The sequence below is a fragment of the Pseudozyma hubeiensis genome (genome assembly GCF_000403515.1).
Source record: "Pseudozyma hubeiensis SY62 DNA, scaffold: PHS20, whole genome shotgun sequence".
Classification (NCBI taxonomy): Eukaryota; Fungi; Basidiomycota; class Ustilaginomycetes; order Ustilaginales; family Ustilaginaceae; genus Pseudozyma; species Pseudozyma hubeiensis.
The window spans coordinates 62,693-75,382 of record NW_012133802.1 but is presented as its reverse complement, the minus strand read 5'-3'; the positions used below and the strand labels follow the sequence as shown (position 1 = coordinate 75,382).

The following is a 12,690-nucleotide window of genomic DNA, read 5'->3' as shown; positions in this document are numbered from 1 at the left end:
ATCGCACTTTGACATCTGCTGCCTACTCAACGCTTCCACAGCAGCGCTTCACACCGAGCACCATCTGCGACGATGCGCCGCTCATCAACTCATCTACTCTTGCTCGTATGCGCCCTACTCGCCGTAACTACTGCTCCCGCATACAGCTGGCAGCCCAACGCTGCCTACTACGGCGCCGGTCGACGAGTGGCACTCTCATCCCTCCGCACGCTCACCTTCTACTCTGGCAAACACACCGCGTTTCGACGAACCTCACCTCTACCGCATCTCACCTGCATCGGTTCACCATGTCGACGCTTTCAACCCGACGTGGTACAGTGCACCGCAATGGGAGACGGACAGTGGAAGTGCAGCGCCGATCTGCCCGTCACGATCAGGATGGGAAGAGTGGAGGTGAGCTGTGAGGGGTACGACTATGCGGAAGATCCGTACGTGTTGAAGGATAGCTGTGCGTTGGAGTATACGTTGTTGCCGAGCGGAATTGGGAGGGAAGGTGGTTGGGACGGGTATGGGGGGAGGAAAGGAGGAGGATGGGGTGAGAGGTTGGTCGAAGGCGTGTTCTGGGTGGTGTTTTGGGGCGTCTTGGCGATGATCGTTGTGAACTTCGTTAAAGCGATACGAGGAAATGCGGGAGCTGCGACTGCTGGTAGAACAGGCGGAGGAGGTGGTGGTGGTGGTGGTGGTGGTGGGGGAGGTTGGTGGCCGGGAGGAGCAAACCCGCCACCTCCACCATACACACCCAAACCCGAACCCGACTCATCAACAAGCTCAAGTTGGAGACCTGGATTCTGGACAGGCCTCGGTCTAGGAGGTCTAGCCGCCTCGGCCGCTGCCTCTTCCTCACGTCGCAGACAACAACCTAGCTTCTTCAACCCCGACCCCTACGGCGGCTACGATGGCAACTTTGCTGCTGGACCATCCTCACATTTCGGCGGTCGCAGAAGAGGGTGGGATGACAGCGATCGTGGTTCAAGTTCCGCTTTCAGGGAAAGCACCGGATTCGGCGGCACCAGAAATCGATAGTCCGCCTCCACCAGCAATGTCACATTCTGTAAAGAGCTTGTCTAGATGGATTTTGCGATGCCAAGTTACTGTAAGACAAAATCACGGCTCTTCCGTAAAGAAGTCGCCGGAACATGACACGAATGCTGCTGATGTCTGTGAGTCAAAGCCATCGGTGTGTTGACTTTCTATGCCGCCGGCTGTGGTTGAACGCTCTGTCTCTCCTGATGAGCGATGCTGGACCTCCTCAACCTGTGAATCTCCTTCCTTGCTTTCCTGTAGTGGATGAACTGACCGAGAACGATAAAGTCCAAAAAGACGGTGCCGAGACTGCCGACCAGCCAGGAGAAGCTCTCGACGATGTAATCGCGTTGCGTGCTCTTGAGCAAGATGCTGGCGACGTAGGTCAGGTTGCCTGCAACGGCGAATACGAAGAGCGCCAATGAGAGACCTTCACATTTGGTGGTGCGGTTCTTGAGGATTTGGGGAACGCGAGAGGAGAGGTAGAGGACGGCAGAGAGCCAGCCTGCTACTTGGGCATCCCATCGCCAGCCGACGGGTTCGGGTTTGGGAATGGGCTGTGTGACATCGTCGTCGGATCCGTAGTGGTGTTCGGCGACCCACCATGCTGCTACGCCAGTTGCGACGACGAGACAAGCGGCGAGGGTGTACATGATGATCTGAGTGCGGACCGATGGCTCGTCGTCGTCATCGTCCTTTGAGGAGATGTCGTCTTCGATCACGTTGCCGTCTGCGATGAGTGGAGTGCGTTCGTTCGCTTCGAGTGATGCAGAGATGGTGGAGATCTTGACACCGCGGTGGTAGTACTTGCGGTAGAACCAGTACTGGAAGATGAGGACGCAGTCGCAGGCGCAGTAGTAGAGGGCGAGGATGATCATGGTCCAAAGCAGACCCTGGAACCAAGCGCCCGCAGCGTTGAGAGCATCACCTGCGAGCCAGATGACGACAAAGGTGATGGAGAGACCTTCTGCGGACTTGGAGATGTAGTTTTGATGCATTTGACTGAAAGAGGGCAAAACCTGGAAAGCGGTATATGTAAGAAAGAGAAAGGAGAGAGGACACGATTTAGAAAGTGGGAATAGGAGCGAACGGAAACGTACGGCGAATAGACAATTACCCAGCAAGCGATTCTGTTGCGAGAAGAGGGAGGAATGGGAAGAAGGAGAAAGAGAAAAGAAGGTGTGGTTTTGCGACTTAGCTGAATTGTTGGCGAGACACACGAAAACGGCCATGATGTGAATCACTGTAGACGAGCGTTACTTACGAGACCCTACTCGACGATAACGGCAAGAGAGGGGCAGCAAGCAGGAGGCGGCGGGCGGCAGTGCAAGACACAAAGCAAAAGAGGATCGTCAGCGGGCTGCGAGGCTAGATTTCAAGACATTTGAGGCGGCAAAGCAATACTCACCAGCCCATGATGGAGCTCCACTCCTCTCGGACCTGCTTCTTGTTGTGACGGCCACCGTGATGGTGGTGGTGTTTCGACTTGCTGCTGGAAAGGGCATCGGAGCCTGATATTGATGAAGCTACGGCGGGTTGTGCTGAAACGAAGGAAGCGACAAGCAGGAGCGAAGCTGCGATTGCCAGAAGACGAAGCGCCACGGGGGCGCGATATGAGCGCATCGTGGATGTCAACGAAGGGATCGCCGGCTACGTCGTAGGAGGGTTGCCTTGGCGGTTGTGGTGATGGTGATGGTATTGCAAAAGAGCGAGAAGAAGGAGAGGATAGATAAGCCGCTGCAGAGTTGAGCCGTCGCTGTCACGAGTCAGAGAAGACGCCGCTGCAACTGCACGCAGCCACCTTCTTTTTTGGACTTTTTCCGGTTTTTTCTTGGGTTTCGAATTTGTGGGCGTTCTGACTCGCCTGTTTGAGCATGAGCCTGCTTGAATGCATTGCGTCGTCGAGCTGCATATAATATTATAATACGTCGCGGAGTTGGAGTCGCCTTTCTGTGAGATATGGGTAATGTTAGAGCTTCAGATAGAGCAGAGCAACTTGAATTTCTGTGGACCCGGCTACACAACGGCTCGATACTCTCAGATTGCACGGCCCCGGCTATCAAATTGGACCGTCTTCCAGAAGCAACCATTGGATCATCGGACATTAGCTTGACGAGCAAACAGATTCCTTCTCTCTCGTCTTGCCACCACCATCCTTCCTCATCTGCACCATTTCTTCCTACTCAAACAGTAACCATCGTCGCAAACATGTCGGCTCCAACCGGAAAGTTCATGATGTGGGTCACGTAAGTATCCGCTCCCGACTCTTCGTACACGTGCGTCGTCGGTATCGTTGCTGATCTAGTGTCTTCCAACTCATTCCCATCCCATAGCATCCAGGCCAAAGGTGCTGCTGAAGCCGACAAGATCGTCGAGCTGCTCAAAAAGGTCGCCGCACGAGCCAACTCGGACGACGAGCCCGACTGCTACGCATACCAGCCCGGTCGCAGCCGCGACGACCCCAACACCATCATCGTGTTTGAGGCGTACGACAACAAGGGTAGCGATGTTGCCACCACCAAGCACCGCGCTGGTGAAGACTTCCAGGCTCTCATGGGCCAGGCCAAGGAGCTCACCAGCAGCATCGACATGAAGTTCTTCGACTATGTCTAATCCGCAACATCGTCTCGATCAGTACTGTACCATTGCAAATGCTTCTCGACTGATACAAACCAATCAGCATGCAACCGTTGTCCACCCTTCCAACTGGTTCTGCCATCGCCTTGATGTTGTTGTCAGAGAGTGTACGGAGTGTCGTATCAGAGAGAACAGGGGCATTGGTAAAGAAATGCTAACAATGTTAAGCCGGGTAACGACGTCAGCAGGGAGCGTCACTTGACCTCGCCAAGCGTAGATGTTTTGGCGAGCGGCAAGGTAGCGAGAGGCAGCTCATCAGTCTCAAATAAATGATGAACTCAAAATAATCACGGCTGACGGCCGAGTCAAATGTCCGTGTTGTGCGGTGGGATTTGGACCGGCGCGACAAACCTTTTCGAAAAGTCTTTTTTATGTTTTTTTTTAGCTGAGCAAGCACGCCGCCTCTGGCGCTGTCGATCGGGCAGACGAGGAAGCGCGAGCTCAGTCATTTCTGCGTCGACTCATCGCATCGCGAGTGCGCTGTGCTGTTGGAAATTGGTCATTCCATCGTCATTCGATCCATCTCCTTTTGCCATCACCATCGCCATCGCTTTCCTCCTTCTCTTTCACCACAACTCTTCCATCGTCCCTTTGTTCTCCACCGCCGTGTCATGTGTATCGGCAGCATCTGAACTGTAGCATCTCAATCATACAGGCTACAACACTACAAGTCTCAGCACCTTTTTGCAATCACACCACACACCACAATGACCGACCACACCACTTCATCATCGCAGCAGTATGCTACACCGCACAAAAAGGTGATGCGCTCTCAGACGTGGGATGACTCCGACTCTCACAGTCTCACTCTCGCATCGCCTTCCACACCTGCAGCCAAGTCTACCTCGTTGAATGGCGGCGATCTCTTCCACGCCAAACAGCGCGAGATTGACCATGCTCGCGCACAACAGGATGCTAAGCAGGTTTTTGCTCAGCACCAGTCCGAATTCGAAGATTCGCGCGACAAGCTCGTCGGCGCCATTGACACCACCAGCCACCTCTTGGCAGATCTGCGCGATTTCAACAAGAACAAGCGCTTGATCCACTATGCCGCCGCCGCCGCCGCCGGTCCTTCGCGCCAGCTCTCTTCTCAACACAGGCGCTCGCAGTCCAACTCGCAGAACCACAGCCTCGAGGAAGCAGACGCACAGCTCCAATCTTCCTCCGTCGACAGCGCCCATCGCCCTGCACCTCCTGCTTTGATGCGCCTCAACACCACAGGCGGTCACGCCAGCTTGCCCAGCACTCCAGCACGTGCCGCTCCAGCTTTGCTCAAACAAGCCGACCAAGACGCAGAAGAGTCCAACGACATGTCTGTCCTAAAACTCGATCTTCGCGTCGGCTCGCTCGCCGCCAACCCGCAAGCCCTCGTGCGCTCCTTGGAGCGTTCGTCGGTAGCACAGCTGCTCGACGGCAGGATGCAAAAGTCCGAACGTCACCTCGAGAACCTCAAGCAGCGTCTCTCCGACACCCAGTCCAAGGTGTTGGTCACAGGTGATCTCAACGCCGGCAAGTCCACCTTTGTCAACGCTCTGCTCCGCCGACCTCTCATGCCCACCGACCAGCAGCCTTGCACCACCGTCTTTTGCGAGGTTCTCGACGCTTCCCTACTCAACAAAGACGTCGAAGAGGTCCACATGCTCAAGCCAGGTCATAAGTACGACTGCCACGACGACTCCACCTTCACTCGCCACACACTCCAAGACGTCGAGCAGATCGTCGCCGAGGCCGAGGAGGTCTCGCCCGAAGATGCTCCCATCCTCAAGTGCTACGCCCACGACACTCGCGCCGCCCAAGACTCGCTGCTCAAGAACGGCATCGTCGACATCGCCCTCATCGACGCACCCGGTCTTAACCGCGACAGTCTCAAGACCACCGCGCTCTTTGCGCGTCAGGAGGAGATCGATGTCGTCGTCTTTGTCGTTAGCGCAGAGAACCACTTCACCCTCTCTGCCAAGGAGTTCCTCTGGAACGCATCGCACGACAAGGCTTTCGTCTTTATCGTCGTCAACAAGTTCGAGTCGATCAAGAACAAGGACAAGTGTCGCAAGCTCGTGCTCGACCAGATCCGACAGCTCAGCCCCGCCACCTACGAGGATGCTGCCAACCTGGTGCACTTTGTCGACTCGCAGGCCGTATTTGGCGCAGAGGCCGACGATGAGTCCAGCGCCGCGCCCGACACGCCATCCGAGGAGCTCGGTCGCAAGGTTCAGGGTGGCCAGCTCGTCGAGAGTCGCAGCTCCGAGAGTCTGCAGGCTTTCGCGCGCCTCGAGAATGCGCTGCGCGACTTTGTGCTGCTCAAGCGTGCCAAGTCCAAACTGCTGCCTTCCAAGACCTACATGCTGCGTCTGTTGTCCGACATCACCTTCCTTGCCAAGATCAACACCCAAGTGGCGGAGATCGAACTGGCCGAAGCTATCAAGGCGCTACAGGTGGCGCGCCCCGAGCTGGCGCGATGCCAAGCGTCGCAACAGAAGCTCGAGTCGGTGGTCGAGGGCGAAGAGGACGAGGCGGTGACGGCGGTGATGCAGCAGGCGCAGCGCAAGTTGTCGTCTGCCATCGAGCTCATCGGCAACGGTAGGCCCGCCACGGAAGCGGTTCAGCTTCCCGCCTACCCTGGTCTGTTCAACATTTGGGAGTACGCGCAAGAGGTGCGACACGCGCTCACATCGTCGCTCGAGCTGGCGCTGCGCTCGGTCGAAGACACGGCACGCGGCACGGCTTCGCAAGCTGTGGACCGAGTGCAGAAGCTCGGCTTGGCTCACCTGCCCGACGAAGACGCCGAAAAGCGCCAGAGGATCTTCAACCCCGATGTCATGTTCGCCAAACGACGCGCCATGCCCGGCCTGGTCGGACTGGGCCTGGGTGCGCAGGTGGTCGAAGTGCAGGCCTCGGACTTCTTCGATGCCTACCACCATTTCACTATCGTCACCGGCGGCAGCTTGTCGCAGGACAAGAGCGGTAAGAAAGCAGACAAGAGCACGAGCGACGAGCTGAGCTTGGTCTCGTCGGTGTCGTTGGGTCTGGGTGCGATGACGCTGATGGGAAGCAAGACGCTGGGAGCCAAGACGGCCATCGACGCGTTTGTGCGCATCTCGGATCTGGTGGGCAACCCTACGGCTCGTCGATGGGCTGGACCTGTGCTTGCGGTCGTGTCGACGGGATTGGTGGTGTACTTTATCTACGACCTGCCCAACAGCGTACCTCGCAATATTGGACGCAGCATCAAGTCTGGACTCGAGTCCGGTACGCTGTTGCGTTCTAACACGAGCGATGCTCTCACTGCACTGGCACCCAGCAGGTCGTCGTCGTCGACGAAGAGCCAAGGCGAGGAGCCATCGTTCACGGCGGTGCACTCTGCACGAGTGGGACGCGAGACACGCAAGGTGCTGCGTCTGGCGTCGTGGGATCTGCAGGAGCGCTTCCGCACGGCCATCGCTCAGCGCAGGGCGGAGGTGGAGAAGCAGGAAGCCAAGCAGGCGTCTGCGAACCTGGCGATCGAGTGGTTCGACCAGACGACATCACGCGTCACCAGCATCCGGGGCCAGGTGGATGAAGTCAAGGGACTCGAAGCCTGATCCAGGGTGAGGTAGTGTGTGTCGTAGTCGATTCCTGCGTTTCTCTGTTGTCTGCCTGTCGCATTGATGACCACCTCTCTGTTTTGTATCTTGTTATGCAGTCGTCCGTTCGTTTGTTGATGTATTTTTTCTGTCTCTTGTCAATTGCAGTATGTTTCATCGTGTCGATTGCGGAAGTGATGCGGTCGGTGTGAGTGAGTGAATGGAAATCCGCGGAACGCGCGGTGTTGGGTTCCGAGTTTGCCACTGTGGGGCCAAGAATGAAATTCACACGTGCTGTGTGTCCCTCACTCGCCCGGGACCCCGTTCCTGCTGTCTGGCCATACCTGTTTGGAGTAGCTCTGTCGAGTATGGTGAGCACCAACGAGAGACTGATCCAACCTGTACATCACCAACAATGCGAATGGTACACTTTCCGGTGAAGGGGCTGTGTGACCAAATGGCAAAGTCGGGTCGGAGGCGATAACAGTGATTTGTGCGCGCGTCCAGCCAAAGCAAATAAGCTCAGCTGCCGCTTGAAATTGGCAAACAACCGAAACGTGTGTGTGTGTGTGAGGCACAGCGTCGCTCAGGGTTCGGCTATGCTTGCGCCAAATATCAAATCAGGCAGGCCAAACAGGCACACGCACAGTTGCAGCAAAACATTATTCCGAGTCGACTCTCTGTCAAGCACTGCAGCACACCAACCTCGCACTCACATCCTCACGGCCAGGGTCAGGGTCAGCATCAGCGTCGGCTCAGTTCCAGATCGATCCCGACCATCATCTTCGGCGTCGCCACCACACCCGTCGCTTGCACCTTGGCTCGATTGACGTTCAACCAAATGTCATTCTAACGCTGACAACACCCGCCAACCCCCTCGTTGGATTTGGACCACATACAGCACCGCCGACATGAGCGCCATCTCTGCCGGTGCAACCGCCAATGCGGCACCGCAAGGCATTCCTGGTGCAGTCAGCCAAGTTACGCCTCCTACTCCCGCTCCGCAGCTTGCCTCACAACAGCAAGACAACAGCTCGCGCCTCGAATCCCATTTGGACTCGGGCGCCAAAGATGCTCAGCAGGCAATCCTCAGCGATCCACAGCCTGCTCACGCCCTCGATGATGACCAACCCGACGACCAAGACGATGCTAGCATTCACGACCATCAACAACAACCACAGCACTCGCCGCCTTCCGAGGCGCAGCAAGCACAATCGCAACCGGACCACGTTCAGATCGCCATGCAGCCCACTCCCAGACCGCCGCATCGCTCCACCTCCAACGGCACATCTCAAAAGCCTGACAACGGTAGCACCACCTCCTCGCAGTCCAGTTCCGAGGCTAGAGAGAGCGACGAATCGTCCTCCAAAACAAAGCGCGCAAAACGAAGCAAGAAGAACGCCGACGACGACGCCACCGTCGACCGAGTCGGTTTCAGAGAGCTCTATCGCTACGCCACCCCTTGGGACCACGTATTCAACTTCATCGGCCTCATCGCTGCAGCTGCTGCTGGCGCCGTACAGCCGCTCATGACCATCGTCTTTGGCAGCCTCACCACCGCCTTCCTCGAGTACACCAACGCTCTCCTCTTTGGCGGCGACATCCCCGCTGCACGTCGCCACCTCGATCGCGAGATCACCCACGGCGTTCTCTTCCTCGTCTACATCGGCATCGCCATGCTCGTCGCCACCTACATCTACATGGCCGCATGGGTCTACACCGGTCAGATCGTCACTCGCCGCATCCGCGAGAGGTACCTACAAGCCATCCTCCGTCAAGACATCGCCTACTTTGACGTCGTCGGTGCTGGTGAGATCACTACCCGCATCCAGACCGATATCCAGCTCATTCAAGAGGGCATCAGCGACAAGATCCCCATGTCGGTCATGTTCATCAGCGCCTTTGTCACCGGCTTCATCGTCGCCTACGTCAAGTCCTGGGAGCTCGCCCTCGCATTGAGCTCCATGATCCCGTGCATCATCATCGCCGGTGCCCTCATGAACGCCGTCACCGCCAAGCTTCAGCAGGCAGAACTCGACCGCGTTTCCAAGGCTGCTTCGATCGCCGAAGAGGCTCTCGCCACTCTCCGCACTGCAAAGGCGTTCGGCATCGAAGACAACCTCGTCGATCTATACGACGAGAGCAACCGCCAAGCGACCCGTTTCGGCATCAAGCGCTCCCTCTTCCAAGGCATCGGCATGGGCGTCTTCTTCTTCGTCATCTATAGTGGATACGCCCTCGCCTTCTACTTTGGAGCAAAGCTGCTCGCCAGCGGTCGCATCGCTTCCGGTACCGTCATGAACGTCATCCTCTCCATCCTCATCGGCGCCTTCTCCATGGCCATGATGGCACCCAACATGCAGGCTCTTTCGTACGCCTTCGCTGCCGGTGCCAAAGTCTTTGAGACCATCGACCGCGTTCCTCCTATCGACAGCTCTGACCCCTCCGGATTGCGACCTGACAAGTGCGAAGGTCATCTCGAATTCAAGGATATCGGCTTCAGCTATCCAGCAAGACCCGATGTGCCCGTCCTCGATTCTTTCTCGCTGCAGGTCCCCGCCGGCAAAGTCACCGCTCTCGTCGGAGCATCCGGTTCCGGAAAGAGTACCATTGTGTCGCTCGTTGAACGCTTCTACGATCCCGACGAAGGTGCCGCTTTCCTCGATGGTGTCGATCTACGCGATCTCAACCTCAAATGGCTTCGAACGCAGATCGGTCTCGTTAGTCAGGAACCCACCTTGTTTTCGACCACCATCCGCGCCAACATTGCTCACGGTCTCATCAACACGCCTTACCAGCACGTGTCCGACGAAGAGCAGGAGAAGCTCATCACAGATGCTGCCAAGATGGCCAATGCGCACGGCTTCATCTCGCAGCTGCCCAACGGCTACGACACCATGGTGGGCGAGCGGGGTTTCTTGCTCTCGGGTGGTCAGAAGCAGCGCATCGCCATCGCTCGTGCCGTGGTCAAGAACCCGAGCATCCTCTTGCTCGACGAAGCTACTTCGGCGCTCGACACGCAATCTGAGGCCGTCGTGCAGGATGCGCTCGAGCAAGCGAGTCAGAACAGGACCACCATCACCATCGCCCACCGCCTATCCACCATCAAGAACGCCGACAAGATTGTCGTCATGGGTAAAGGCGTCATCCTCGAGACGGGCAAGCACGACGAGCTGCTCGAGCTCAATGGTGCCTACGCTCAGCTCGTCGACGCGCAAAAGATCCGCGCCAAGGTCGGCAGCAAAGTCGTCGATGATGAGGAGGATCTTGCGGCATCAGACAAGTTCGTGGCGTCCAACGCCAAGGTTCCGGTTGCCACTACGGATTCGGAGAAAGCTGCGGTGCGACAGGAAGCCAAAGCCGAGATGCCTGCCGGGCTCGAAAAGAGTGGCACGCGTCAGAGTGTCGCCAGCGCCATCCTGCAGCAGCGCGAGCGAGAGCAAGCCGCCAAAGACAAGGAGAACGAAAAGATCCCCAGCATCTTCTACCTGCTCTATCGACTGGCCAAGATCAACGGCGATCACGTCTTGTCGCTCTACCTTCCAGGTGTGATTGCGTCCATCTGTTCCGGTGCTGCCTATCCGTGCTTCTCGATCCTCTTCGGTCATGCGCTGCAGAACTTTTCGCTCTGCAGTGCGATCGGTGGTGGACCATGCCCTGAACCGGCGCGCAGTACCATGCTTCGCGATGCCAACCATTGGGCGCTCTACTTCTTCGTCATTGCCATCCTCTGTACTCTCGCCATCTCGATCCAGACCTATACGCTGATGAAGGCCTCGTCGATTCTGATGGAGCGCATCCGTCGTATGTCGCTCTTCGCCTACTTGCGAGCGGATGTCTCTTACCACGATGAGGACTCTCACTCTTCCGGTTCGCTCAGCAATTCGCTCGCCGACAACTCGCAGAAGATCAACGGTCTCGTCGGTGTGACGCTCGGAACGATCATTCAGTCCATCTCGACGCTCGTGACTGGAGCCATCATTGCTCTTGCCAACGGGTGGAAGCTGTCGTTGGTGGTGATCGCGTGTATTCCGCTGACGCTTTCTGCTGGATTCGTTCGGTTGCAGTTGGTGGTGCTGAAGGATGCGAGGATCAAGAAGGCGTATGAAGGGTCGGCGGCGAAGGCGTGTGAAGCGGCGGGCGCGATGCGTGTGGTCGCGTCTCTGACGAGAGAGGAGGACTGCCTCGAGATCTACAGGAGGGAGCTCGATGCTCCCAGTCAGATTTCCAGGAACACGGCGTTCTACGGCAACTTCCTGTACGCTGTATCGCAAGCGTTGCAGTTTTGGATCATCGGTCTTGGATTCTGGTACGGCTCTCACCTGCTCATCAAGGGGGAGTATACGTCGGGTCAGTACTTTACCATCTTGACAGCGGTGGTGTTTGGATCGATTCAGGCGTCCAACGCCTTCAGCTTTGTTCCGGATATCTCGAACGCCAAGACCGCGGCGTGGGATTCGATCAAGTTGCTCGATATGGTTCCGGAAATCGATGTGACGAGCGATGAGGGGGAGGTGTTGGAGAGTGTAGAGGGGCATGTCAAGTTGGAGGGTGTTCACTTTAGGTATCCCACGCGACCGGGGGTGAGGGTGTTGAGGGGGTTGGATATCGAAGTGAAACCGGGGACGTATGTCGCGTTGGTGGGTGCGAGTGGGTGTGGTAAGAGTACGACGATTCAGCTGATCCAGAGGTTCTACGACACGCTTTCGGGCAAGATCCTCATCGACGGGCGGGACATTTCCACGCTCAACCTGCGCGAGGTACGAAAACACATGGCGCTCGTCTCGCAGGAACCGACGCTGTACGATGGGAGTATCGAGTTCAACATCCGTCTGGGAGCGTATGAAGATGCATCGAGCGTCAGCATGGATGAGCTGCGATCGGCAGCTGCATCCGCCAACATTTTGGCGTTCATCGAATCGTTACCGGATAAGTGGGATACGCAAGTGGGCGGGAAAGGGACGCAGCTTTCGGGAGGGCAGAAGCAGAGGATTGCGATCGCGAGGGCGTTGATCAGGAACCCACGGATTCTGCTGCTGGACGAAGCGACCTCTGCGTTGGACAGCGATAGCGAGAAGGTGGTGCAGGAGGCGCTGGACAAAGCGGCGAGTGGCAGGACGACGATTGCCATCGCGCATAGGTTGAGCACGATCAGCAGGGCGGATATGATCTACGTGTTGAAGGATGGCAAGGTGGAGGAGATGGGTGAGCACGAGGAGCTGTTGAGGCGGAACGGGGTTTACGCGGATCTGGTGCGGATGCAGGAGCTGCAGAAGGAGGAGTAAGCGAGCTTGTAGGTTTTAGACGTACTACACACGAGGGTTTCTGTTATGCATCAACACCACTTTGTACGATTTGTCTCAATGATGTGAATCGCGAGGAACGAATACACCGCTTCTCTCGAAAGCTCGAACAACGTTGCCCGAATTTGGTTTCACTGCGTAAGACCGCGTCCACTCGAAAGGTGGAA

The 12,690-nt window shown here is 56.9% G+C and overlaps 5 protein-coding genes across 5 annotated transcripts; 4 read left to right on the top strand and 1 right to left on the bottom strand.

The window, feature by feature from the left end:
* Positions 1-72: 72 nt before the first annotated feature.
* PHSY_001766 (transmembrane protein) lies at positions 73-1,023 on the top strand (the record flags this gene model as incomplete). Its single annotated transcript, XM_012332392.1, has 2 exons — positions 73-428; positions 852-1,023. 2 exons carry the CDS (start codon positions 73-75, stop codon positions 1,021-1,023), a joined length of 528 nt encoding a protein of 175 aa, XP_012187782.1.
* Positions 1,024-1,190: 167 nt separating this feature from the next.
* Positions 1,191-2,021, bottom strand: PHSY_001765 (pq loop repeat; the record flags this gene model as incomplete). Its single annotated transcript, XM_012332391.1, has 1 exon — positions 1,191-2,021. The coding sequence occupies one exon, from the start codon at positions 2,019-2,021 to the stop codon at positions 1,191-1,193; it is 831 nt and encodes a 276-aa protein (XP_012187781.1).
* Positions 2,022-3,255: 1,234 nt separating this feature from the next.
* PHSY_001764 (sequence orphan) lies at positions 3,256-3,636 on the top strand (the record flags this gene model as incomplete). Its single annotated transcript, XM_012332390.1, has 2 exons — positions 3,256-3,269; positions 3,357-3,636. 2 exons carry the CDS (start codon positions 3,256-3,258, stop codon positions 3,634-3,636), a joined length of 294 nt encoding a protein of 97 aa, XP_012187780.1.
* A 731-nt stretch (positions 3,637-4,367) lies between these two features.
* PHSY_001763 (hypothetical protein) lies at positions 4,368-7,238 on the top strand (the record flags this gene model as incomplete). Its single annotated transcript, XM_012332389.1, has 1 exon — positions 4,368-7,238. One exon carries the CDS (start codon positions 4,368-4,370, stop codon positions 7,236-7,238), a length of 2,871 nt encoding a protein of 956 aa, XP_012187779.1.
* Positions 7,239-8,131: 893 nt separating this feature from the next.
* On the top strand, positions 8,132-12,505 carry PHSY_001762 (multidrug resistance protein; the record flags this gene model as incomplete). Its single annotated transcript, XM_012332388.1, has 1 exon — positions 8,132-12,505. The coding sequence occupies one exon, from the start codon at positions 8,132-8,134 to the stop codon at positions 12,503-12,505; it is 4,374 nt and encodes a 1,457-aa protein (XP_012187778.1).
* Between the last annotated feature and the right edge of the window lie 185 nt (positions 12,506-12,690).